Below are 27,764 nucleotides of genomic sequence, written 5' to 3' on the forward strand. Positions count from 1 at the left end.
ATAATATATGAGAAATCAAGGACATATAGGACCAAACTTAAAGGACAAATATTCAACTAACAAGAATCTGAAAACAAGAAAAAAGAAATAAAGAAAATCAATGAACTAAAAAAGAGAAGAATCTTTGTAATGCAAAGGCCCACTGTGGAAAGACCCCACACCTGGACAGAGAATTGAAAAATTCAAGGAAAAAGGATAAAGTCAAGATCTTATAAGCATTCATGAAAGGAAAACTGGAAAACCCACAAGCTTGAAAAAAAAAATCAGATTTTCCTGAGAATTCTCATTAGCAAAAATTGATGCTAACGGAAAATGCAGCAATGACTTCACAGTTTTGAAGGAAAAGTATTCTGATTACAGTGTTCTGTATCCAAGCACAACTAAAAATCAAGTGTGATGCCAAAGAGGTTGTTGCCCCCCAAATCATCTATTCTTTTACTCATCTACCATATCTCTTAATGTATATACCATTTCCTAACATATATTTTTCAGTCTTTTTATACCAATATTAGATCCATGAGCATGTGTTTAAATATGTATGTAAAAATTTTTTATGTTCTCATCTCTTAAAAAAGTGGTAATTTAACTGTACAAGCAAATGAACTAAAGTAAAAGATTAATTCCAGAGGCTGGGGCTCCTGAATTTCCAACATCTCCACTTCCTCAGGGAGATAACTGTGCGATAAGCATGAAATATTTTGAAGTCATGACTCTACCGAGTCTATAGTTAGTTCAGGAACAATTTAGTACAACAGCAACAAATTGAATAATACCAATTATAAATCATTTTGTTTCCAAACCCAATTTAAAAAGTTTTTTCTATGCATCTTAATTGCTCCAGCAAGTATGCCATGTCCTACTGTCTATTCTCTTTTTATTTAAAGAAAATTGGATGATGCCCCATTAACCACTGACATAGTTTGAGTAGACGTACTCAGGTTGTAGGTAACATACTTCAACCCAAGCACTGTGAATTTATTCAAAAATTAAAATATACAACTATTCTAACACTATTTAGTATACATCATCTGCATTTGGACTCCAGTCAACTTTCATAAAATAAACAGATTCTAGTCCTTATAAACACTGTAAAGTACCTATAACATTTAAAAGTTTCTGAAAACAAAATTTCAAGACAGATGTTTAGAGGCTGCGTTTACTCAAGAAAACCACGTTTTCCCACCCTTGCCTCACGAACACTACTTCCTACCAAATGCCTGCAGCAATGACTTAAGCCTGAAGGTATCTAAGGACACTGGACCAACATTATAAATAAAGAGAAAATCCAAAATAACAACATTAAAACGTATATTGCAACCCGCCGAAATAAAAAGGGTGCTATGGATTTCTACTTAGGTTTAAACCAGACCGGGGCAACAAAGACGGCGTGACTAAAAAGGCGGTGCCACATTCACCCCTTGGCACCGAAGAACAAGTCTTTCCCTTAACACTGAAAGAAGCGGCTAGTAAGAGGGACTATCTCAACACCATCGCTGCCACTATGCGCCCCTATTCTAAACCTGACTCCAGTTAGCAGAGTAGGGGCACAAGCAGAGGCCTCCTGATCCGGGATTAGAGCCTAATTATCTGCAGGTGCAGTGGACACTTGGCGGGGGAGGTGGAAGAAAAAGAGTTAGGACAACCGCGGAGAGGGCCATACACGGACAGAGCTGGACGCGGCAGGCAGAGGAGAGAGAAAAGCAACTGGAGACAGAGAAAACAGCGAGGACACAAGGGTGTAGAGGGTACGGACAAAAGGACAATAGAGACGAGCCAAGACTGACAAGCGTCCAGAACCGAGTCGGACAGGGCCAGGGACAAGGCCTATACTGAAGCCGGCACCGCAGGTAAGCCCAGTTAGTTCCTGTCTCCCTGGGGCCTCAAAGATATCTTCCATCGACCTCAGTCTGGCCTCAAAATTATCTCCTCATTCTGGGGGTAGATATGGGACAACCCCGCTCTCCAGATGCCCCAGAAATAGCGGGGCAAGGCGGCAGCCCGCACTCACCAGGCCACGGCGGCCCGACGTAGTCGCCACATCCCGCGAGCGGGGAGGTCACACAGGCGCCGAGATGGCCACGTGGGAGCCCCCGTGTCAGCCCCAGCCCGGCTCCTGCTACAGGAATGACCCAGGAAGAGGCCCTCCGCAACAAGGGCACAGAGCAGCCGCTGAGGCCCTCCCAATGGCGCATGGACTTCCGCAAAGGACGTCCCGGCACCCGTACTCAGTCCGTCACGGAAACAACCACCCCCCAACCCCTCCTAGGAGGGCAGCACAAACGGTCCGCGGTGGAGTGGCGCATGCGCCCGGAGCCTCTGAAAGGCGCCGGCCCCACTCACTTCCCCCACCTCCCGGTTCACTCGTTATTTCCGGGTTGGAATTCGGTGTTGGATCCTCCCAGGACGAGGACTTGGAGAGGGGAGGGTGTGAGGGTTGGATAGGGGGAAGGATATGAAAATAGGATGGATGAATGGTCGCCGACGGAGCCGACTTAATTAGAGTGAGGTATGGAGGGAGCTTGGAGGTGCCTAGAGGGTACGCAAGAGAGTCATAAAAACCACTCTTGATGGTTGCCCCACTCTTGATGGGGGTCGGTGTTTAAAACCCGTTCCTATCCTTAGAACCGTCTTGGCAAGCAGGAGTCGTCATGAATAGGTTAAGTGTCCTAGAATCTCAGGATCAGATCTGGAAGGACCTTCAAATAGATCAGGCCAGCTGTGGGGTTGCAGTAAGTTTCTGTAGTTTGTCACGTCGTCAGAAAATGATTTTGTTCATTCCCTCTTAACCAGCCGTCCTCTGGCTTTGAATCCTGCCCCTCTGTTGAGGTGGTCCTTGTGGAGATCTGCAGCAGTCTCTTCTTGCCAGGGGTCGCTGACCCTCCCAGGAGCAGTCGCCTCCCCGCCTCCCGCATCTGCCCTCACCTGGCTGTAGGGACATCACCTTCTCCTAGCTCTACTGCAGCTGCTACCAGATCCTCTGCCAAACTTCTCAGTGCTGAAGGGTCTCAGATCTTGGAAATCCTGGGCCCTGTTTCCCCTCATCTATATTCACAGCCTAGGTAATCTCAGACAGCACTGTGCCTTTAAATACCCTTTTCCTTTTCTAACGCAGCCATTTTATGCTTTGTGCCGAAACTGGGGCCCATGAAACGGATGTGACCTGTGAAAGGTTATGAAGCCAATTGGAGGCATAGCCAGGACTAAAAATCAAAGGGCCCTGTGCCCTGCTTCCACCCCAGGGACACCCACTAGGGCATAAAGAGAATTGTCTTTCCCATAATCGTTAGAATCACAGTTCTGTATAGACCCAGACACTGATAGTGAAGTTCTCAAATTCAAGAATCTGCTGATTTTCTTTATTTAATTTTGGTGACAGTTTAAATGGCAGGTCCAGACAGGAGCTTGTTAAGCTGACCTGTGAAGACCATACATTTTTCTAGGTTTGTAGGGGTGCACAAAAATTCCTTTGTTTTTTAAAAAATTAATTTATTTGAAAGGCAGAATTAGGGAAAGATAGGGAGACAGAGAAAGAGATTTTTTTATCCACCTGTTCACTCTCCAAATGGCAGCAACAACCAGGTCTAGGCCAGGCCAAGGCCAGCATCCTGGAACTCCATTCATGTCTCCCATGTGGATTGTAGGGGGCCCAACAACTTGGGCCATCCTCTGCTCTCCCAGGAGCACTAACAGGGAGCTGGATTGGGAAGTAGAGCAGCCGGGACCTGAACTGGCACTCATATGGGGTGCTGGTGTCACAGGCAGTGGCTTAAACCACTGCCACAATGCTGGCCCCACAAAAATTTCTTTGTTACTATTAGTTCTAAGTTGCTTTTTTTTTTTTTTTTTTTGACACAGCGCTGGCTATTGTGGACATTTGAGGAGTGAAATCGCAGATGGAAAGATCTCTCTCTCTCCCTGTCTTTCAAATAAATACATAAACTTGGAGGGAAGGAAGGAGGGAGAGAGAGGCCAGTGTTGTGGCCTAGTGGGTAAAGCCGCTGCCTGCAGCACTGGCATCCCATGTGGATGTGAGTTCTAGTCCTGACTGCTCCACTTCTGATCCAGCTCCCTGCCAATGCACTTGGGAAAGCAGTAGAAGATGGCCAAAGTCCTTGGGCTCCTGCACCCACGTGGGAGACCTGAAAGAAGCTCCTGGCCCTGGCTGTCACAGCCATTTGAGGAATGGACCAGCACATGGAAAATCTCTCTCTCTCCTCTTTGTAACTCTGCCTTTCAAATAAGTAAAATAATAATAATAATAATAATAAAAGACCAAATAACAACCCCTTTCTTTACATGATATAGAGCCCTGTTTTGCAGCTCTACTTCTAGTTGTTTATCCTACTGGATAATTTCAACATGTGCAAAAATGTGTGCATGGTGATGTTTCTATTATTGTATGAAATAGTAAAAGCTTGGAATCACGTCTATGTCCGTAGCTGGGAGTGAGTTAAATAAATTATATTCAGACTAGCCATGGAAACCTTTGTGTTAGCTCTGTACACCTTGCTAAGGCACACTGTTCCAACCTTCAAAGTTGCAACTTTGGAGATTTTTCAACTTTACCTTGATGCCAAAATGATATGCATTCATTAGAAAGCGTGCTTGAGTATCATACAACCATTTTGTTGTTCACTTTCAGTACTACATTCAGTATGTTGCACGAGATATCCCAACATTGTGTTATAAAATATGTTCGATTATTTTGCCCAACTGTGATATACAACTAATGCATGTGTTCCGAGCACATTTAAGATGGGCTAGGCTAGGCTAAAGCTATGATTTTGGTTGATTAGATATATTACATTCATTTTCAATTGGTGATACTCTCAAATCATAAAATCCTGCCACCATTCATCCAACTTCAGTCTGCAGACTTGTTTTGTTTGGCTTGTATACTGTTGGCCTATTCTGTATTTTAAAAATAATCAATTTATTGCCAACACTTAAAAACCAAGAAATTTAACTTTTAAATTGAAAAACAGCCTGGTTTGTCTTTTTTAAAAAATTTTATTTATTTATTTAGTTATTTGAGAGAGAGAATTACAGACAGTGAGAGGGAGAGACAGAGAGAGAGGTCTTCAGTCCATTGTTCACTCCCCAGGTGGCCGCAACGGCCGGAGCTGTGCTGATCCGAAGCCAGGAGCCAGGTGCTTCTTCTTCTTGGTCTCCCGTGTGGGTGCAGGGCTCCAAGGACTTGAGCCATCTTCTACTGCTTTCCCATGCCATAGCAGAGAGCTGGATCAGAAGAGGAGTAGCCAGGACTAGAACCAGAGCCCATATGGGATGCTGGTGCCATAGGTGGAGAATTAACCTACTGTGCCTTGGCGACGCCCCCTGGTTTGTCTTAACATATGAGACAACCTGACAGCATCAAACCTCCCTTCTTCCATGCAAAAAAAAAAAAAAAAAATTCTTGGAACTAGAAGCCCAGTAGTAGCTGTATTCTTCAGTCCTTCATTCATGTCTTCTCCCACAGTTTCTACTCCTTCACAAAATCGAATACATCAGTTGCTATTAAAATAAAGCTTTCACTTTTATTTTTCTTAGAATTAAGAATAAAGGGAGCTACTACTTATATAAAAAAATGACAAAATGGAAGACTGACAGGACAGATGTTTCCAAACAATGAGAGTATATACACATACATGAGTATACACATCTATATGTATGGATATAAAGGAACACAACTATGCAAGTAAATTATGTCATGTTGAAAGAATACAATTCAGTATGGCATTATACAGCAAACGTGTCTGCATTGCTCACCGTTTCAGGCCTGATCCAGCAAAGTATCACAGTTAATAAGCCCTAGTGAAAGGCTGGGTCAGAAGACTTGAGGAAGCTTGATCATGTGTGGGAAAAACACTTTTATTGTAAATCCTTTTAGACTTTGAATTTGTTAACAAGTACACCATTATTTACTTTTTTAAAAAACATTTATTTATTAACTTGAAAGGCAGAGTTACAGAGAGTCAGAGGTAGAGAGAGAGAGGTCTTCCATCTGATGGTTCACTCCCCAGATGGCCACAGTAGCCGGAGCTGCACTGATCTGAAGCCAGGAACCAGGAGTCTCCTCCAGGTCTCCCATGTGGGTGCAGGAGCCCAAAGACATGGGTCATCTTCCACTGTTCTCCCAGGCCATAGCAGAAAGCTGGATCAGAAGTGGAGCAGCGGGGACTTGAACTGGCACCTACATGGGATGCTGACACTGCAGGCAGCGGCTTCACCCACTATGCCACGGCACCATACCCATTATTTACTTTTTAAAAATATACATTAAAATATCTTTTTTGGGAATGGTGTCATGGTACAGTGGGTAAATATGCTGCCTGCAACACCAGCATCCTATATGGGCACCTGTTCAAGTCCTGGCTGCTCCGCTTCCCATCCAGCTCCCTGCTAATGCCCAGGAAAGCAGCAGAACGTGGCCCAAGTTCTTGGGCTCCTTCCACCCACCTGGAAGACCCAGAAGAAGCTCTTGGCTCCTGGCTTTGGCCTAGCCCAGGCCCTGCTCTTGTGGTCGTTTGGAGGGTGAACCAGTAGATAGAAAAATCTCTGTCTCTGTCTCTGTCTCCTCCCTCCCTGTAACTCCAACTTTCAAATAAATAAATATATCTTTTAAAAAGTTATCTTTCTGGCCAGAGTATGAAATAAACTTTAAACTAAATTCTCAGGTTCTCCAGGGAACTGAGCGACTGACCATTTGAAAGTCTCAAATCATTTACCTTGCTGTGTAAAATTACATCTTCTATATGACTCACTGAATCAGGAGTCTTTGGAAGGGGAGAGAAAGGGCTATTATTGAAATCTGAAATCTTTGTTTTCATGAGATTTTATTTATATTTTTACAATAAAATTTTGTTCAAAGTTCTTTCTGGAAGATCTCTAGGTTCCTTGAGACTGCGCTCTTTCTCTGTGGTTTCCTGAGAAGGAAACAACTGAGTTCCACATATTTGCACCAGCACCATCAAGCCCTCCGCAGCCTTCAGAAAAGCATGTTATAATCTTCATCAACAAACATTTATAGGTCATTCCCTGTGAACCTTGGTCTGGGGATCTATATATATATTTTAAAGGGTTTAAAGGGGGTTGTAAAACACTGTCCCTGCCCTCAACTACCCATGATCTGGTTAGGGAGACAGACCTGTGCATAAGAAGAAAAATAATGATGTGAGGTAGCACATGCTGGGGACCGAGTAAGAGGTGGCATGAAAATGCTGGCTTTGGCATGAGATTGGTGCTGAGGTATTCATGAGTTGTCTGGCTGGAAAAACCTTCAAGGCAGTTAGAAATCAGATTCCAGGGGGAGGTGAGGCTTGCAGTGCAGATTTGAAAGTTGTCTTTATGAAGGTGAAGTTGCACAAATATGAAATAGTTTGTAAATTATTAAATCCACATTATTTGTAACATTTATATTTTAAGACTCAACAAATTACGTGCAGTATAAGTACATATGCAAGAAAAAGAAATTATAGCATTGCATTTTTAGATGACATAATTTTTTAACATAGAAAACTCTTAGAAAAGTTTTTTTGAAAAAGCCACCAGAATTAGTTGACATAAGGAGGCTCTCAAAATACAAAGCCACTATATATATGTATACATATATAGATTTAAATTTTTATGTTTCCATATACTTGCAAAAACAACTCAATAGATATCAGATTTTAAGCCCTGAAACTTGTCATTGTTACCTTACTTAGAAAAAGGTCTTTGCAGACATGGTCACATTAAAGACATCGAGATGGTGATCCAGGTGGGACCTAGATGCTATCAAATGTGTACTCAGAAAGGACAGATTTCACACTTTTACACAGGCAGGCATTGTGAAGACAGAGGCAGAGCTTTGGGTGAGGCAGGGAAGAACCAAGGAATGTGGGCAGCCACCAGAAGACGGAACAGGCAAGCACTAAGTTCTGCTTTAGAGCTTTCAGCGGGAACATGGTCCTGGACCCCTTGATGTCAGCCCAGTGACGTTGATCATGGACTTCTCATCTTCAGAACTGTGACCGAATGAATTTCTGTTGTTTGAAGCTGCCTAGTTTGCAGTCATTTGCTAGAGCAGCCGCCAGAAATTAATACAACCTGGAAATTAACTGAAAAACATTTCATTCACTACAGCATCAGAAGAACACATTAAAATTAACCATCAGCTGGACAAAAGATGTGCAAAATCTGTACACAGGAAATCACAGAACACTGTTGAAATTGAAGAAGTCTTATACAAGCAAAGATATGTATTGTGCTCATGGCCTGGAGGACTCAATATTGTTAAGAGTCAATTTCCCTCCAATTAGTTTACCTATCCCATTCTCTACATAATCCCAGAAGGCATTTATTATAGAAAGTAACAAAGTATCCTAAAATTTATATTGAAATGCAAAGAGCTGAAAATGCCTTTGCCTCCTCGAAATGAACAAAGCTAGAGTATTTCTACTACCTGATCTCAAGACTTACTGTAAAGCAATTGTAAAAGGACAGAGTGATGTCAAATGGGGACTAAAAGATAAATGCACCAGAATGCAGGGGCCATGAAGACCTTCATTTGTGCAGTTAACTGTTTTTTGACAAAAGCACCAAAGTAATCTAATGGAGAAAGATATTTGTTAGGGAATGGTGCTAGAACAACTGGATATTCAGATGAAAAAATATATAATGCACATACACAAAATTCAGTTTAAATTTATACTATATGCAAAATTAATATATAGTGTATATAATATATATTATATATAATATATCATGAATAAATTAATGACAAGATACATAATATAATATATGTTGTATATATTATATATAATATATATAAGTTTTTAATCTGCAACATAGCCCTAAATGTAGAAGTAAAAACTAGAAAGCTTATTGAATGAAGTACAAGAGAATATTTTTGCAACCTGGGAGTAGGTAAAGATTAGTTGCCTCATAGAAAGTAAACATATAAAGTTAAAAGATTCATTAATTAAACTTTATCAGACTAAAATTCTCTTGGTCCTCAAATAATACTTCTGAAAAAATGAATTGACAAACTTCAAATTGGGAGAAAATATTTTTCGAGTACATATTTGATAGAGGACTCATATACAGGATATATATGAAATTCTTTTTTATATGGAATTCTTAAAACTCAGTAATTTGATTGCTCAATTAAAAATAAGCCAAGGGATAGATGTTTGACATAGCAGTTAAACTGCCTGTGAAGGGCACATTCTATTTTAGAGTGCCTGGGTTCCAGTCCTGGCTCTGTTTCTGATCCAGCTTCCCACTAATGTGCACCCCAGGAGGCAGCAGGGTGATGGCTCAGGCAGTTGGGTCCTTGTTACCCAGGTGGGAGATCCTGATTAAATTTCTGGCTCCTGGTTTAAGCCTGCCCTAGCCCTGGCTATTGCAGTTTCTTGGGGGAGTGAATCAGAGGATGGGTGATCTCTCTGTCTTTTTATTTCTCTCTGTGTGTCTCTTTCATTAATTTTAAATTAATGAAATAAGTAAACATAAAAAGCAAAATGGGTAAAATAGTTCAGACATTGCACAAAAGAAGATACAAATGGCCAAAGAACACAGAGGTGCTCCATATTATTAGTCATCAAGGAAATGCAAATTGAAACCGCAATGAGCTATCACTACCCACATATTTCCACGAAAACCGCTGAAAGTAAAAAGACTGACAAGATATCTTTTGGAAAGGATGTGGGGCAGCTAGAACTGTCAGACACTGCTGGTGGGACTGCAAAATGTTGCAATCACTATGGACACATACTTGACAGTTTCTTACAAAGTTCAGCATACACGCTCTTTTTGGTCCAGCAGTTCCAGTCACAGGGATTTATACAGCAGAAATTAAAGCACATGTTCACAAAAAAGGCTTGTATAACAATGTTCACAGCAACTTCATACACAATAGCCCTGAACTGGAACCAAACTGAACGTTCAGTCCATCAGCAAGAAAATGGTTAAGCAAACTCACACAATGAGATAGTACTCAGTAGCACACAGAAATGAGCTAGCTACTCTTACACATAATCACATGAACGACTCTCACAGATACGCTGATCCCAAAAGAGGATGCCCTGTACTGATTCAGTTTATTTGATGCTCTAGAACAAGGGAAAATGGGTGGAGAATCAGTGGAGAAGTTTCTTGGGGGACGGGAATGTTCTGAGCTACATGGTGGTATTCATTGGTCAAAATATATAGCTAAAATTTATGCATTTCAAATTTCATATTTGTATGTGTGAACTCTATCTACGTAAATAGTCTATAAAAAGGAACTGAGTGAGGAGGGTGATGTGACGAAACTAAAATGACAATGATATTGAAGATTGTGGATGCTGGGCAGCAAATGCCTATGTTCTCTTCCCTATGTATGCATTTGAAAGTTTTCAGTATGAAAGTTTAAAAATGTATCAGATATTTCTTGTGAACATACAGAGAAGCATACAGAAGAAACATAAAATGCATCCACCAAGTCATTTCTCATTAGTGTAAGGGCAAGAAGCAGACGGGCATGAAAGGCAAGGCACAAAGGGCCTCTGTGCCATGGAGGTTTTTATTTCTGCCCATATTATCTTCTTGTTGCTGCTGCAATAAATGACCCCAATTTAGTTATTAATGTGTTATTATTATCAATTTACTGTTGTGGAGATCAGAAGAAAGAAATCAGTCCTGCTGAGCTAAAGGAAGGGTGTCTACAGTGATGGGTCCTTTCTGGGGCCTTTAGGGAAGAACCCCCTGTGTTTTGTTTGTCTTTTCCAGTCTCTAGAGGCTGCCCACACTCCACTGCTTGTGAATCCTCATATAGGATATGCTATCCTTCATATAGGATATACTATCCTTCATATCTGTTTTTGTCCTTTTTTGCAATATTTTTTCACAGGCCTCATATTTTTTAATTCTATTATTCTAGGATGGAGGGTTTACTTTGTTTCAGGAAGCAAAGCATTTATTGAACAATAATCTTTAATTGTGCTCCATAGGTCTTTTTAAAAAATATTTATTTTATTTATTTGGAAGGTAGAGTTACAGAGACAGAGAGGGAGAGACACAGAGAGAACTTCCATCTGCTGGTTCACTCCCCAAATGGCTGCAAAGACTGGGGCTGAACCAGGCTGAATCCAGGAGCCAGGAACTTCATCCGGGTCTCTCATGTAGATACAGGGCCCCAAACACTTGGGCTATCTTGTGCTGCTTTCTCAGGTGCATCAGCAGGGAGCTGGATCAGGGAGCAGCCGGGACCTGAATCTGGTGCCCATATGGGATTCCTGTATCACAGGCAGGGGCTTAAATAGCTATGCTACAATGCCTTCCCTTGCCCCATGGGTCTTATGCTCAATGGTTATTCTTCCATGATTTTGTAAAAAAAGATTTATTTATTTATTTGACATGCAGAGTGACAGAGAAAGGAAGAGACAGAGAAAGAGATCTTTCGTGTGCTGGTTCACTCCCCAAATGCTTGCAACATCCAGGGCTGAGCCAGGTGGAAGCCAAGAGCCAAGAACTCCATCTGGGTCTCCCATGTAGGAGGCAAGAAACCCAAGTACTCGAGTCGTCATTTGGTGCCCCTCAGGTGCATTGGCTGGAAGCAAGAGCAGAAGCAGAGGGAGGACTCTGAGCCAGTCACTCAGCAATAGGATGTGATTGCTCCCAAGCAGAGACTTTATCCACGGTACCAAAACATCTGCCCCTCCTCCACGATTTTGATTAGAGGTTTTGTCATTATTATGCATATTCATATTTTTGATCTTTACAGGTATTTTAATGATTAATTAGAAAGCAAACTGCACTGAGGACTGCTCCTCAAATACCCTGACTGAGAAAACGGAGCTCCATTGAGAATATTCAAGCTGAAGCCTTGCTTCTGCTCTACAAACTCATAAGGTAGGATACACTTTTGAAAATTGCATTTCTGTTATTTTTCCATACTTCTAATTGTCATCTCGTATTGAAAAGGTAGCCAGGTTTTGTCATTCCTTTGCCTCAGGGATATCAGTGGAGGAAGAATGGGAAACTCGAAGGCTCTTTTGGTCTTCTGTGAAAGCTTAGATTCAGTGCTAGGAATGGAAGAGAGGACCTTAGAAGCAATGTGGGAAGGTAGAGATTCCTAGAGACCTAGGTAGTGATTCCTAGGACAGTGTTCTCAAGCTCACCACCCTGAGACATGTCTGAGGGATCTTAACCTCCTAAAAGATTCCATTCACACAAGTAGAACCAGAAACAGCAGATCCCTCAGACTCAGAGGGATCATAGGCGCTAGGAATCAGCTGCTCCAAACTGCGAGACTCCTGATACCTGTGCCCACTAATTACCGAGAACTATTTTCTATGCGCAGGGTTATGTATATTCCTTATATCAGCGTGAGGGAATACAATGACACGCTACTGTGCATTCTCTTCCCATCTCTGCATTCAGTGCTGTGTTAGTGGCAGCTTGAAATTAGTCATGCTGGCAGTATTTATGCCACAACAACAAACACTACAAATCAGGGCTTGATTTATCATTTTGTTGATTGTCTAGTCTTAAGAAAGTGATAGGAAAAAGTGATTATCACACTCTTCATAATGAGAGAGTAACCTACTTGTATTTTACTTTCAGTAACAGAAGAGCCACCAAAATGGCAGCAGTTGAATTTCCCAGAAGCCAATGAGTGCTCAGAGCTAAAGTTCAGTTGACTTAAAGTAATGCAATATTTAATATGCACCTGAGTTTGCAGTCTAAGATTCATATCTGTTCCATAAAAACTTCAAAATTTGAAAGGTAAGTTCAAAAGTTGAAGGATAAGTTTACTTTGGTACAAAAAATTGAAATCCATCAATAGTGTTCTCATAATATGCATTTTCCACAAATTCTTTGAAGATCTCTGTATGCATGATTCAAAAATTTCTTGCACCAAGATAAATGCATTTTTCCTTTATTTATTTATTTGAAAGACAGAGGGACACACACACACATAGACACACACACACACAGATCTTCTATCTGTTGATTCGCTCCCCAAATGCAACAGCTGGGAGAATAGGCTAAGCCAAAGCCTGGAGCCAGGGACTCCATTTGGGTCTCCATGTGGGTGACAGGAACGCAAGTATTTGATCTATCATCTTCTGCCTTTCAGGTGCATAAGCAGGAAGCTGAGTTGTCAGAGGAGGTAGGACTCGATCCCAGGTGGTGGTTTAATCTGTTGTGCTACAATACTCCTAAATTCATCTTTTTAATTTTATTTTACACAAACTTTTGCAATACCCTCTACTCTATGCAGGGAAATGGAAACAAACTGAAGTGTTTTTGTTCTTCAGGGTTGTTCCCTGGGAGTATTAATAGATCCTGGCTGTTCTAAGAGCACTGAAAGCATGAGCCAGGTATCTAGGCTGGCTTCAGTACGCTAAGTTGCAACATATTGATCTGCTTGATAAAGGATGGACTTGGAAAGGAATTCTACTGCATCAGCAAAGAATCATGTGAATGGTTATGTTGTAGAACTCACCCTCTAGGTATCTCAGGACAACGGGATGAGAACTCTCAGTCAATACCAGTAAGCATTGTAGATGAGATGATGTCCATTTTGTGCTTTTATAAGTTCAAGGAACTGTGATTTTGAGCTTGACCTTAAAGGATGGATGTGGATTTAGACAGGCAAAGAAAAGCAGAAAAGAACTTCAAAAGAGCAAATTGTGAGAGTGTAGGTAGAGAGGAAGTAAAATTATTTACCTGGTGTTTTTAGGGCTCAATAAGAAAATCAATTGCCTGGGTGAGAAGAAAGAAAGAAGACCAGAGAGTAGGTTCAAAACAGATCAAAGAGGGGCTTGAATCATGTCCAATTATGCTTGGACACTTTTCTTTTGGAAAAAGTCACATAACTTATGCATAACTTCTCTGTAGGGAGACCCCGTGATTTGAATGTTGTTTTTTTTTTAAATATTTATTTATATTTGAAAGTCAAAGTTACACAGAGAGAGGAGAGGCAGAGAGAAAGAAAGGTCTTCCATCTGATGGTTCGCTCCCCAGATGGCTGCAACAGTCGGAGCTGCACCGATCCGAAGCCAGGAGCCAGGAGCTTCTTCCCACTTGGGTGCAGGGGCCCAAGCACTTGGGCCAGCTTCCACTGCTTTCCCATGTCATAGCAGAGAGCCAGATCAGAAGAGGAGCAGCCGGGACTAGAACCGGCGCTGATATGGGATGCTGGCGCTTCAAGCCAGGGCATTAACCCGCTGCGCCACAGTGCTGGCCCCCTGAATGTTGTTCTAAAAAGATTAATCTATCTGTGAATTTAGTGTTTGTCCTAAGTGGGATAAAACTAAAAGTAGAAAGAAAAATTAGGAGGACCTTGTAATTACTTGAGTATGTTTTGACTTGGGTTATAATTATGGGGTCAAAATGACCCTAAATTTAACCAGCTGAATTTTCATTTCATAATGCTAAGATTGAAAGACAGTTATCTGCTTTCAAGATGAAGTTTTTTTTTTTGATGTCTTGATAATTTTTCCTTTTGGTTTTTGAAACATCCATGCCATCATGATTGCCAGTATACACAACCTTCCATCAGGGCCTGGGCTGGTCGTAGGGACACCGATGTCTTCATTGGCCAGTTCTGTAGGATGCTTTTATAAGTTGTTCTTTTCTGCTGAAACTCCTGAGTGGGTTCATCAGTACTTCCTGAGATCCTATGAAGTTCCCACTATGGATTAATACAGCCTTTTCCTGATAAATCTCCCCAGAGTTAGCTTCCATTACTAAAAATAAGAACCTACATTGATTCATTTTTTATTATTTGATACCATGACTCAGACATACACTAGAGTCACCCAGTCTGTAATTATTAGGTAAGATTTGTTCAGACTACATTTCACACATTGTACAAAGTCTAATGCCTTCTTCAAGAGTTCTGTAAATTCTGGCATTGACATTGTGGCACAGTGCTGCTTGCCACACAGGCATCCCATATCAGAGTGCCAGTTTAAACTCTGGCTGCTCTGCTTTCGATCCAGCTCCCTGCTAATGTGCCTGGGAAAGCAACAAAGGATGGCCCAACTACTTAAGCCCCTGCTACCCATGTAGGATACCTGGATGGAGTTCTGGGCTCCTGACACTGGCTTGGAACAGCCCCGTTGTTGTGGGCATTTGAGATCGACCTAATAGATAAAACTCCCTCTCTCTCTCTCTCTCTCTCTCTCTCTCCAACATTCTAACTGTGGAACAAGAAAACAAATAAATCAATCTAAAAAAGAGAATTCTCTAAATTCTGAAACAGGTTTAGTTTCTCATGGATGCTTTGGACTCAGAGCTTTTGCTTTCTAGAATTTAAGATTTCTCAACTGCTGTATTATTGACATAATAGGCTGGACCACTCTTTAATGTGAGTGGCTGACCGTGCATGGTAGGATTCTTGGCAGCCTCCCTGGCCTCTGCCCACCTGATGCCGATAGCTGTCCTTCCTCCCTGCCCTGTCCCAATCAAGACAGTCAAAGGTGCCTGTGGATTTTTGCCCAATGTTCTCTTGGGACACAATCATTCCCTGTTGGTGTTGCCCAGCAGCACCACAAACTAGTTGGGGGTGCTATGAACCCCCAAAGCAGGGTCTGCTCTCCTGCCGTGCAGAAAGCCAACCGCTGACTTTGGGGTCTAGAAGGAAGTAGGTGTTTATTGCCAAGTGAGAGCAAGGCGTCCAGCAGCTATTGCTCAATTCCCAGGCTCCCCGAGGAGCTAGAGGTGAAGGCTCCTACACATTGAAATGGGCTGAGAGATGCATGATCAGCTCATGCCCAGGTTCCCAGTTGGTCAGGGGTGCTATGACCTTTCTTTGATTAGTCCATGATACCATGCTCTTTAGGGAATTGGTGATGGCCAGGTGGGATCCAGTTGGTTTGGGGAGGTTATGTGGAAGTGGTGGTTGTCTTCTGCTGCAATCCTGTAGTTTCCCTGCCTGGACCTGGAGTTCCCTCAACAAACAGTCCAGACAATACTGGCCATCAAGGTTTTCTCCATTGGAGAAGCAAATGGCTTCTTGAGTCTGGTGATTAGGACGTTGTGGGAGCCAGCTGTGCAACTCTCTCAATTCAATGAATTCCTTTTGATAAAGGACAGGGAAGGTGCCTCCGGCTAAGGGAGACAGACATGAGGCTGGATCCTGCTTTTACATTCTAGGGGTTCAGTCTCATTGGGAGGCACTATTCTAAATTAATTCAGGAATTTAATTCTAAATTTAATTTTAAATTAATTCAGGAATTGGCATCTATTTTTCTCTGTTCCTTACCAAGTCAAGTTAGATTTCACGTTCAGGCATTTTTCTTCATTTCCACCTAAATTTAAGAAAAAAGAAACTGAAAAATGTCTCAAAAAGAATCTATACTGGCAGCAAATGTTAAAGAGATTTTGGATGAATAGAAATATTTTCAATCAGCATCAAATGTGTTGGGTTACGGCCATTTCAACTGCCCGCCTGCCTAGCCATGGCATTCCACAGCCCCACTCCCTCACAGGCAGGGGCCACTTTCTTCAGTGACCACCCATGAGCATAGAGTTCTGTGTATATGGACAAGCTCAGGTGTGGTCCCAGCAGGTCAGTGGCTCTGAGGGTGTCTTGTCTCAAAAATAAATGACTGATGTCATAAATAAGAGTATCAATTGTTAGCTCAACAACAGGAGTCACTGTGTACTTACTCTGTCCTTAATGTGTTGTATATGCAAATTAATGGTAAAACTAGTATTCAAACAGTACTTTATACTTTGTGTGTCTGTGCGGGTGCAGTCTGTTGAAATCTTTACTTAGTATATACTAAGTTGATCTGTATATAAAGATAATTAAAAATGAATCTTAATGAAGAATGAGATGGGAGAGGGAATAGGAGATGGGATGGTTTGTGGATGGGAGGGAGGTTATGGGGGGGAAAACTGCTATAATCCAAAAGTTATACTTTTGAAATTTATATTTATTAAGTAAAATTATTCTTTAAATGAATAATAAATGACGGGCTGGAGGCCTGTTCTTCACCAGCAAATGTATTTTAGATGTTAGGCCACTAGGAGGCAGGGTTGACTCATTAAACCAAGGTTTTTTTTTTTTTTTTTTTTTAACTTTTATTTAATGAATATAAATTTCCAAAGTATGATTTATGGATTACAATGGCTTCCCCCACATACCGTCCCTCCCACTCACTACCCTCCCCTTTCCCACTCCCTCTCCCCTTCCATTCACATCAAGATTCATTTTCGATTATCTTAATATACAGAAGATCAGCTTAGTATACATTAAGTAAGGATTTCAACAGTTTGCTCCCACACAGAAACATAAAGTGGAAAATAATAGATGATTTTTTAAATGATGATGAAATCAGATCAGACCTATTGTCATGTTTAATCCCAGTGAGAGTCAAGTTGGGAGTTGATAATTTTTTTTTTTTTTTTTTTTTTTTTTTTTTTTTTTTTTTTTTTACAGAGGATCAGTTTAGTATACATTAAGTAAAGATTTCAACAGTTTGCACCCCCATAGAAACACAAAGTGAAATATATTGTTTGGGTACTCGTTATAGCATTAAATCTCAATACACAACACATTAAGGACAGAGATCCTACATGAGGAGTAAGTGCACAGTGACTCCTGTTGTTGACTTTACCAATTGACACTCCTGTCTATGGCATCAGTAGTCTCCCTATGCTCCAGTCATGAGTTTCCAAGGCTATGGAAGCCCTCTGAGTTCTCTGATTCTTATCTTGTTTAGACAAGGTCATGTGATCCCTGTTAAACATAAGAGCGGGAATAAGAGAGGGAAGAGATGTATAATTTGGGACATGCTCAAGCTGACTTGCCCCAAATGGTAGAGTTAAAAACATAACAGGGGATTCCAATTCAATCCCATCAGGGTGGCATGTACCAATGCCATCTCACTATTCCAAGTGATCAATTTCAGTTCACAATTGATCATAATGAAAGGACTAAGAGTCAAAGGGAGCACATAAACAAGTCTAGTACCTGCTAACACTAACCGATGGAATAAATAAAGGGGAGAGTGATCCAACATGGGAAGTGAGATACTCAGCAGACTCATAGAATGGCAGATGTCCTAAAGAGCACTCTGGCCTCAGAATCAGCCCTAAAGGCATTCGGATCTGGCTGAAAAGCCCATGAGAGTATTTCAGGCATGGAAAGCCAAGACACTCTGGCAAAAGATCTCTGCGAGTGAGATCCCAGTGGAAAGAACAGGTCTTCAAAGAAGGAGGTACCTTTCTCTGAAGGGAGGAGAGAACCTCCACTTTGACTATGACCTGGTTTGTTTTGTTTTAAAATCTGTGCCAGTTTGAACCGTCAGTCAAGATGTAAATGCTGATGCTACCATCCAAGCAGCTTCAATTATTTTGACAAGTTGATACACAAAGGCAAAGCTGCTGTAATTTACAATAGGTAGCTCCCAATTACAGTAACAAGCACATTGTGTCTTAATTTTAGAATAGCTTTAGTTCCACAGAAAAATCTCAAAGATAGTACAGAGACTCCCCATATGCCCAAACCCTGTTTCCCCTATTGTTAACATCTGACTTTCATATGATATATTTATTACAACTAATAAACCAATGTTGACACATTAGTATTAGTTAAAGCATACAAAAATTTTGTCCAGATTTCCTTAGTTTTTAATCTAATGTCCTTTTTGTGTTCAGGATGCCATCTATGACAACACTTTCCATTTAATAGGCATGCTTCTTTAGGCTCCTCTAGACAGACTTTTTTTTCCCCAGACTTTCCTTGTTTTTGCTGATCTTGACAGTTTTGAATGAAACTGGTCAGATTTTTATAAAATATCCTTCAATTTGGGTTTGTCTGATATTTTCAGTGTTTGGAAGGGGTTTGGAGAAGGAGACGTCAAGAGGTGAGGTGGCCTTCTTATAATGTTAGCAGCATGACACATCAACTTGATGTTAACCTGGGTCACTTGACTAAGTGGGGTTGCTCAGGTTTCTCCACTGTCCACTTTCTCCTGCCTACCTGCTGCACTCTTTGGCAGGAAGTCCATATGCACAGTGCACACCTATGGAGTCAGAAGTTATGTAACCTCCTCACAGGGACACTATTGACATCAATTATTTGGAATTGTTGTACAGAATTATCTACTCTCTCCATTTCTTCATTTACTCAATCACTTCTTTATATCACTATGACTTGTGGATACTTTATTAAAATTTATTTATTTGAAAGGCAGAGAGACAGAGAAGGAAAGAGAGACAAAGAGGCTAACAGAGATCTCTAACTCCTTAGGTCACTCCCCAATTACCCACAACATCCAGGATTGGGCCAGGCTGAAGCCAGGAGCTGGGAATGCAATGTGAATCTTTCATAAGGGTGGCAGGTGCCAAAATACTTGAGGCATCACTTGTTACCTCCCAGGATGCCCATTAGTGGGAAGCTAGTGTCAGGAGTGGAGCCAGGACTTGAACCCAACACTGACATGGGATGCAGGCATCCTAAACAGCATTTTAACCATTCTCCAAGTGCCTGCCCTGCTATTCATTTTATACTTTGTGCTTCCGATCATGTTTGACCAAATTTTGCACTGGTTAAATGATGATAATAGCTACCATTTATTGAGAGTTTATATATGACCCTTAGTCACTCTGCTAAGCCTTCTATGTGTGTCATCTTGTTTCACCTAAGAGCCATTGAGGGGACAGGTCTCATCCTTTGGTCCACATGAGGATCCTGAAGCTTACACAGATAGAGATAGACAATTTTCCCTGGCCATGCAACTGGGAAGCGGTAGAGAAGCAGGAGAGGAGCACTGGGCTGTGTGCACTCCAAGGCTGTGACGTTTACTGTGATAACAGGGCCTCACTGCTTTACTGGAGAATGGATGTGCTGACGGGTTGAGTTGATTGTATGAGCAAAGAAGAAAGGCGAAGGTGCTGGTGCTTGCTGCAGCAGGTAAGCTAATGCTCGAGGCACCACAGGCCACGTCAAAGTGCCTAGGTTTCAGTCCTGGGCTTCTGATTACAATTTTCTACTGATGAGCACCCTGGGAAGCAGCAGGTGCTGGCCCAATTACTTGGATATCTACCACTCATATGGGAAACCGCGATCGAATTCCTGGCTCTTGGCTTCCATTTAGTCCACTTTGAACCAGCAGATGGAAGATCTCTGTTTGTCTCTCTTCCTGCCCTTCAAATAAGAAAAACAAAATGAATAAATAAAAATTAAAAATAAAAGGAAGGTGGAGATGGTGGCTGTGTGAGTCCTATTATCCAGTTTTTTGTCCTTCTCCTCACTAATACTTCCCTCCCCTTTTATCAAGAATAAATTTGGAAAAAAAGTCAGTAAAAATGCATTGGGATCTTGCTAATATGATATCATTTGTAATTAACATTTAATAAAATGGTCATGTGATAAATAATCAAGAAATGCATTTTTCCTAACAATGGAGTCTATAAATAGTCACCTCTCAAAAGACAGAGAATGAGGAAACAATTATTTATATTCTGTTTCATGGTTCACAAAGCATATTTCCATGTTCAATTTTTACAATAAGCTTTTAATTTTAGGTTTTAGAGCTATAGAAAACTCATGAAGACAGTACACGGAGCTCCCAAATGCCCTGCACCCCAGCTCCCCCCTTGCTGACATCTTACATTAGTATGGTATATTTGCCATAATTAATCAATCAGTACTTTCATATTGCTATTAATAAACTCCATAAGGATTTCATATTTTGTTTGTTCAATCTAACATTTTCTGTCTGTTTCAGATTCTCATACAGCAGGGGTGGGAAATATCTGGTCTGTGGGGTACATAAGGCCCGTGAAATCATTGGTCTGGCCCTGCCAAGGCAACCATAGGTAGGTCTAGAAATTCAATACATCTATAGCAGGCTAATGTTTAAGTTGATAACTTTGTTTGGCCTGGGAATGATGTCATAAATATCCAAATGCCCCTTAGCAGAAAAAAAGTTCCCCAGCCCTCCTACAGAGTACCACATTACCATTAGTTTTCAAGTCTCAGGCTCTTCTTGTCCATAACAATTTTTTAAACTCTTCCTGTTTTTGATGACTTTGGCAGTTTTGAAGAGTACTAAAAGGGTGGCTTGTAGCATGTCCTCCTATTGCAGTTTGTCTAAAGTTTGTCTTGTGATTGGGCAGGAATTCTGGGTTTGGGGAGGAAGAGCACAGAGCTGGAATGCCATTCTCACCTCCTCTGTTAAAGATGCATACTCTCAACAAGACTTGTCCCTGTTGGCCTTGACCCTGGCTGGAGAGGGTCCGTCAAGTTTCCCCACTGTGAAACTTTTCTTCTCCCTCCCATCTCACCCTGTCCGTGATGCGGTCTTTGGAAGGAAGTCACTGGGAGAGCCCACACTTAGGGAGTAGGGAGCCGTAAAACTGTCCTGGTGGGAGCATTGCTCCATCAACTCTTTGTATTTTTCCTCATGGAAGATTTGTTTCTTCTTCCCCATTTGTTTACTCATTCTACAATTTATCCATATCTATGAAATTTCAGGAGTATTTTGTTCTTTGGATTGTAACCCAATAGTGCTTTTTAAAATTTTCTTGCTCAAAGTGTTTGAACTTTGGCTACTGGGAGATCTTTCAGTTACTCTTGTATCCAGTTGATCTGCCTCTGCTATTTATTTTTAAGTTCTTTTTTAATTTAATGGAATTACAACAAGCTGCAGGCTCGTCTTATATTTGCTTCCCCTTTTCTATTGTCAGCCCTTTCCCTAAGAGCTTTGATTTCTTTTATTGGAGGGTGGTGATAGAAGCAAAGGTCTGGATGCTGTTTTTATGTAAACTTTTGTACACCACTGTGTATACTTCTTATTCTTTCAACAATCCTATGAGGTTACTAGACCTGTTTTGTATAGGAGCAACCTTCACAGCCATGTACACATTCTCCCAGCTAATTAAACATAGGACCTAGCCTCCAGTTTGGATTGAGGGTCGTTACACATTCACGCTCCTTTCTGTGTGTGTGTAGGGGGGAATAATGGTTACAGTACAAAAGGAGTGTCCATTATGTCCTGCCATTGGGTGAAAGATTTTGTACTGTCATTTGTCTCTCCAGAGAAAGAATCCACTTTTCTCCTGGAGCCCGTTGGCAAAGGAAGGTGGTGCTGCATCAGGTAGCCCCGTTCAACAGAGGGTGCATCCCCTGGATCTTGGAAGGGATTGCTTTGCCTGGGCTCACAAGTCAAGAGGAAGGGGAGTCCTTTTAGAGGAAATGCCAGGCTGGCTTCAGACAGAACCAGGGTCAATACGATATGGGAGAACCAGGGGCTGGGTAGAAGAAAGAAAGCAAGAACAACATTGAGACACAAAAATTGCTGAAGAAGAAAGTATCCTGACAGCAAAGAGAAGGTCCAAGGCTACAGCTACTTTTCCATTTCCTAGGGCAGCCAGGCAGTTCTGTGGGTCCTTAATGAGGATTCATTTCCTGCTACCAAGTGAGGCCCACAGGTTTTCTATCTGGATATTTTCTGTGTAATTAAACTCCATTGCATTTCTGACTACTCCTCTTTGGGAATACTGTGAATTTGGAGTTCATGGACTCTGTCAAAGTGGTTGTGAAACTCCTAATGGGGAAGCCAAAGCTTTGGGCTCTAGGAGAAATTGTGCTATAGCAAAATATATTTTTAATACATTTACTTTGATCATAACACAAAAAGCATATTTACTGTGGGAAATTAGATGACACAGATAAATGAATAGTGCGAAGTAGTCTCCTACATAGAGATATTCACTGGAAGGATTTTGCTCTGTTTGTTCTCTCTTTCCCTCACTGTTCACACCCAGTGAAAATATTGGACTCCTGTTTCATGTACAAATTTTCGTACCCTGAGACCAGCATTGTGGCACAATGGGTGAGTGCCAGTTCAAGTCACTGCTGCTCTGCTTCCAATCCAGCTTCCTGCTAATGCGCCTGAGAGACCTGGATGGAGTTCTAGGTTCCTGGTTTTGATCTGGCCCCACACCTAGCCATTGCAGCCATTTGGGGAGTGAAACAGCAGATGAAAAATTTCTCTTACTCTCTGTCTTGTCTGTTTCTTTTTCTCTTTGTTTCCCCATCTCTGTCATTCTGCCTTTCAAATAAAATAAGTGCATAAATCTAAAAATTTAAAAATTTGCTTACCTTGTTTTTCATTTAGCATTTGATTATAATTTTCACATTATTAAGTATTCCTGAAATTTTTTGTATTAATGGTTGCATTATATTCTATGAAACAGAAATATTCAGTTTGAATAATGCTATGATAAGTTTTTGTGCTCACACAGTTTGAATATATCCAAGATAATTCTCTTAGGAGCAGTTTCTAAAAATGCAATAAAGTGGTGATAATCATTGTACCTGTATCATAGGGTTTTTAACAGGAAAATGAAATGGGTTAACTTTTAACAATGTTTGCCACAAGGCAAACATTCGTGTTCTGTATGATTATTATAAATATATCCTGCTTGAGGGGCCGGAGCTATGGCTTAGCTGGTAAAGCCACCGCCTGCAGTGCCAGCATCCCATATGGATGCTGGTTCGAATTTCGGCTGCTCCACTTCTGATCCTGCTATGGCCTGGGAAAGCAGTAGAAGATAGCCCAAGTCCTTGGACCCTGCACCCACCTGGGAGACCCAGAAGAAGCTCCTGGCTCCTGGCTTCAGACTGGCGCACCTCTGGTCATTGCGACCAATTGGGGAGTGAGCCTCTCTTTCTCTCTGCTGCTGCCTCTGGCTCTCTGGCTCTCCGTAACACTACCTTTTGAATAAATAAATAAATCTTTTTGATAAACAATCTATTTGATAAACATTAACATTTTTTGATAAAAAATCAATCTATTTGATAAACATTAACAGTCTTCCAGAAGAGATCTTTTCACTCTGATCATGAGTATGTCATTAATTATTTTAATACTAATTGAAAAGACTATGAATCATAATACTTGGTTTTGTTAGTGAGCTCTGGGACAAGAGATGGGCCTTGACCGAAAGGATTGAAAAAATGAGCAGGAGACCTTGTAAGGGGTGGGGGCAAAAGTGCGAACTATGCTGGAAAGGAGTGATGAGGCAACTACTGACGTTAGGCCTAAGGGAAAAGGCAGCAGTGTGTGTGTGTGTGTGTGTGTGTGTGTGTGTGTGTGAAGCTCGGGTAATAGAAGGAAAGTGTGGTAGGCTCTTATGATGCTTCACATCTTCTAAGGGCACAAAGGCACCGGCAGCCTGGGCTGCACATGCAGGAGCATTCATAGACTATTGAGGGCAGAACGCAGGCTGAGCAGGGCTGCAGGTGTGCTGAGTAAGGAGGGAGGCCAGCTGCTGCCCAGATGCATGGAATACTCAGATCTGGGGAGGGTACAAGCTGGAGACCATCTGTTCTATCATACGGACTTAAAGTATCATAGCAAAGGCAAGCCGGGAGAGCCAAATTTAAAGAGAATCATGGAGGTGTTAGGTTCCACTAAGTGAACCAGGAATTTGGGGCAGCAGCAGAAAGAGTGGCTTAAGAGAGCAAGGGCAGGTATATGACCCCCAGAGAACCACCATACAAAATGCACCTGCATTTCCCAGGGAACGAGACAGCCCACTGACACTGACTTCCTCCTTTCAGCTGCTGTGCCGGCGTTGCTGAGGACCAGGGCACTGGATTCTACACTGTCTTCCCTGATGCTCATGACAGTCTTGTGACTGCTGTCCATGGGGTCCCTACCCCTGTGCTGAGCGGGTCACTCTGAATGCTCCGTCCTGATCACCTGGCACTCTCCAAGCACCCGTCAGTAAGCTGCTTTAGAAAGATGACACACTTCTCTTTGTTTTTATTTTTTATATTTGTAAAGAAAAACGTTCTCCAGTATAGTTATTTTTGACTTTTCCTATTATTTTTTTCTTTAGAAACCCTTATTTGACAGACAGTGGGCTGGGGATGTTTATGTTATCTTACTCATCCTTGCAAAACTCCCAGAGAGTAGAACAGTAGAACAGTATCCCATTTCATAAATGAAAAGCTGAAGCTTAGGGCAATTAAATAACTTGCCAAGCGTTTCATAGCTGTGAAATGGTGGAGTCATAATTTAAACTTGTGATTGTTGGACTGGAATTGGTTTCAGTGCAGCAAGGGTTTGGGAGATGAGTGGCAGAGGGGACCAGAGGATAGAGGCTAGAATCCCAAGTCCAATGACTCGTTTGTTTAAATATCCTCTTATGCAGCCCAATGCACACACATGCAGTTCTGCATTTACTAAAATGGAATCATATAATACATAGTATTCTGTAGTTTTGTACTTTGTAGTTAACATTTCATGGATATCCTGTCTGGACAACAGATTTGCCTTATTCTTTTATCTCTATATTTTAAGAAGCTACTTGTTTTTATTCACTCAGCATGATGTTTTCCAAATTCCTCCATCTTGTTGCAAATGACCGGATTTCATTGTTTTTGACTGCTGTATAGTATTCTATAGAGTACATGTCCCATAGTTTCTTTATCCAGTCTACTGTTGATGGGCATTTGGGTTGGTTCCAGGTCTTAGCTATTGTGAATTGAGCTGCAATAAACATTAATGTGCAGACAGCTTGTTTGCTTGCCAATTTAATTTCCTTTGGGTAAATTCCAAGTAGTGGGATGGCTGGGTTGAATGGTAGGTTATATTCAGGTTTCTGAGGAATCTCCAAACTGACTTCCATAGTGGCTTAACCAATTTGCATTCCCACCAACAGTGGGTTAGTGTCCCTTTTTCCTCACATCCTCTCCAGCATCTATTTAATTTGTGAGATAGACACACATACAGATATCCCCTCTCCATTGGTTCACTGGTTCCCTCCCCAAATGTCCACAACAAATAGAGCTGGGCCAGGCTGAATCCAGGAGCTCGAAACTCAACCCAAGCAGTTGGGTGGCAAGGATCCAAGTACTTGAGCCATCACCTGCTGCCTCCCTGGATCTGAATTAGCAGGAAGCTGGATCGGAAGCAGAGGAGCTGGGACTGAGAACTCGGTTATCTGATATGGGATGCAGGCATCCCATGTGCAGCCCAACCACTGTGCCAAATGCCTGCCCTCTGACCTTCTAGCATTTGTTAAATAGTACAAGCACAACATAGCCATACGCAGCAAAATGTAGATTCTGTGCTTCCACCCCCCGGGATTCAGATTTGGTAGATCTGGGCTGGGACCAGGGTGTGTGGGGTATAGAAAAGCTCCTGAAATGACTGACGTACTCCAAGGATGAGTAACCACTTCTAGTCTATGCTGTCTCCTGTGGGATGAATGAGATATAAACAGAGCAACCAAGAAAGCATGAAACCAGCCAGCAACCAGAGAAAGACTGAACAGAAGGGGGAGAAGACTGGGCTCCATTCCCAGCAGAGGGAGAAGTACAGTTACAATCACATGGCAGACGCACATGGTGTTTCATAGGGGTGTGCAAAGGAGGGAGGCGCCAGGACAGTGACAGAGATCGGGTTGTAAGTTGGGGGACTAATTTTAAAATTGGATCTATATGGCAAGCACAGTTTTTATTTAGGTTGTTTATTTGAGGTGCCATGCTATCTGGGAGAGAGTTTGAATACTGGATTTTATTTTATTTTTTTTGCTCAGGAGGTAATCTTCCCCATTACCAATTTGCTTAGGGCTTTGGAAGACATATGGAATACACAAATGAAAGCTCTGACTGTCATTAGTCATTCATTTCAATTCTTTTTCCCTCCCAAGGCATCACTGATGTATCCTCTTGATGCTCCTCCCTCCATGTAGCACCTCACTTACAGATGAAAGAGGTAACCAGCATCAGTCAGTACAAGCTGGACTTTTGGAAGGATATTAAACGAGAGGGCCCAGGAGTCAGGTGGAGTTCTAGCCTTGCACCTTTCTCCATTCCCATCAGGTACCTGCTCTTGATTCCCCACTGGGGGCTCAGCCAAGTTCCCCATCATTCCAGACCCACACAAGGGCACTGAATCCAGCCTGGACTTGTTCTCCACTGTTCAGCACCAAGTCACAGTGCCCACGAGTCTACCCTGAGGCTCCTGCTAATTGGGCTCCTACTTCATTCCCAAACCTAAGGTCCGCTGTGGGTGCTGCCATTCCCAGGTTCCTGTCTGGAGCCCTAGATTCTTCCTAGGAGTAAAGGTTAACCTTTCTCTTGCTTGACTCCCATCTGGAATTGGAACACTGCCCAGGCTCCAGGTTTCTGGTTGCAGCTTAGTCACTAGAGGTCAGGCCCCCTTGGATCCAACTTCCTGTCTGGATTTCCAAGTATCACTTGCCCCACTGCTGGACTTAGCTGTGTGTTGGGGAAGTTTCCACTTTGTCTCGTGGTTTCTTTCTTCTTCCACCTTGGATTACTGCTCTTCTGAGCAGTAAGCAAAGATTGCTATCAGCTTCCATTGCCTGGATGATTGAACGTCTTCATTAGCACCTGAAATTTCTCCAGTTTCCCAAGCACAGATTTTTTTTTTTTTACTTGGTTGGGTAGGGCCAGTGCTATGTTCCAAGTCCTCTCAATGTTGTCTAAGAAATTGGGTATGCCCTAACACGTCCATGATCATAGCTTTATACAATTGGTGAGTTCTGGAAAACTTCAATTTAAAACAATACTTTATAAATGAAATCTAGTTTTAAATATTCTAGGGAGTTTTTTTTTTTTTACTAAAGATTTATTTATTCATATGAAAAGGAAAGTGAAGAGAGAAAGAAAGAGTGAGATAGAGAGATAGAGATAGACATAGAGAGATTGATCTTCCATCCATTGGTTCATTCCCCAAATAGCCACAATGGCCATGCCTGGGCCAGACCAAAGTCAATGACCCTGGAACTCC

General features: G+C 41.8%; 1 protein-coding gene and 1 long non-coding RNA gene across 20 annotated transcripts in view; one reads left to right on the forward strand and one right to left on the reverse strand.

The window, feature by feature from the left end:
- The window catches only part of OPA1 (OPA1 mitochondrial dynamin like GTPase), a 98,454-nt gene extending 96,199 nt beyond the window's left edge, over window positions 1-2,255 (reverse strand). For 13 of the 19 annotated variants that reach the window (XR_016232470.1, XR_016232469.1, XR_016232467.1 and 10 more), the window contains exon 1: window positions 2,009-2,249. Coding sequence is in view for 8 of the 19 variants with exons in the window: in XM_070072353.2 (XP_069928454.1) it covers window positions 2,009-2,040 (32 nt within the window). In the remaining 11 variants the exon portion in view is untranslated. Of the gene's footprint in view, window positions 1-2,008 lie in introns of all 19 variants that reach the window. The other 6 variants (XR_016232471.1, XM_089330836.1, XM_070072355.2 and 3 more) reach the window with 3 other exon arrangements.
- LOC149127034 (uncharacterized) lies at window positions 1,421-27,628 on the forward strand. The gene is made up of 3 exons (XR_016232472.1): window positions 1,421-1,847; window positions 11,747-11,874; window positions 24,560-27,628. It is a non-coding gene; the product is annotated as an uncharacterized LOC149127034 (long non-coding RNA).
- Window positions 27,629-27,764: the final 136 nt, after the last annotated feature.

This window comes from Oryctolagus cuniculus, chromosome 4, assembly GCF_051225735.1.
Source record: "Oryctolagus cuniculus isolate XC-2025 breed Fujian yellow rabbit chromosome 4, ASM5122573v1, whole genome shotgun sequence".
Lineage (NCBI taxonomy): Eukaryota > Metazoa > Chordata > Mammalia > Lagomorpha > Leporidae > Oryctolagus > Oryctolagus cuniculus.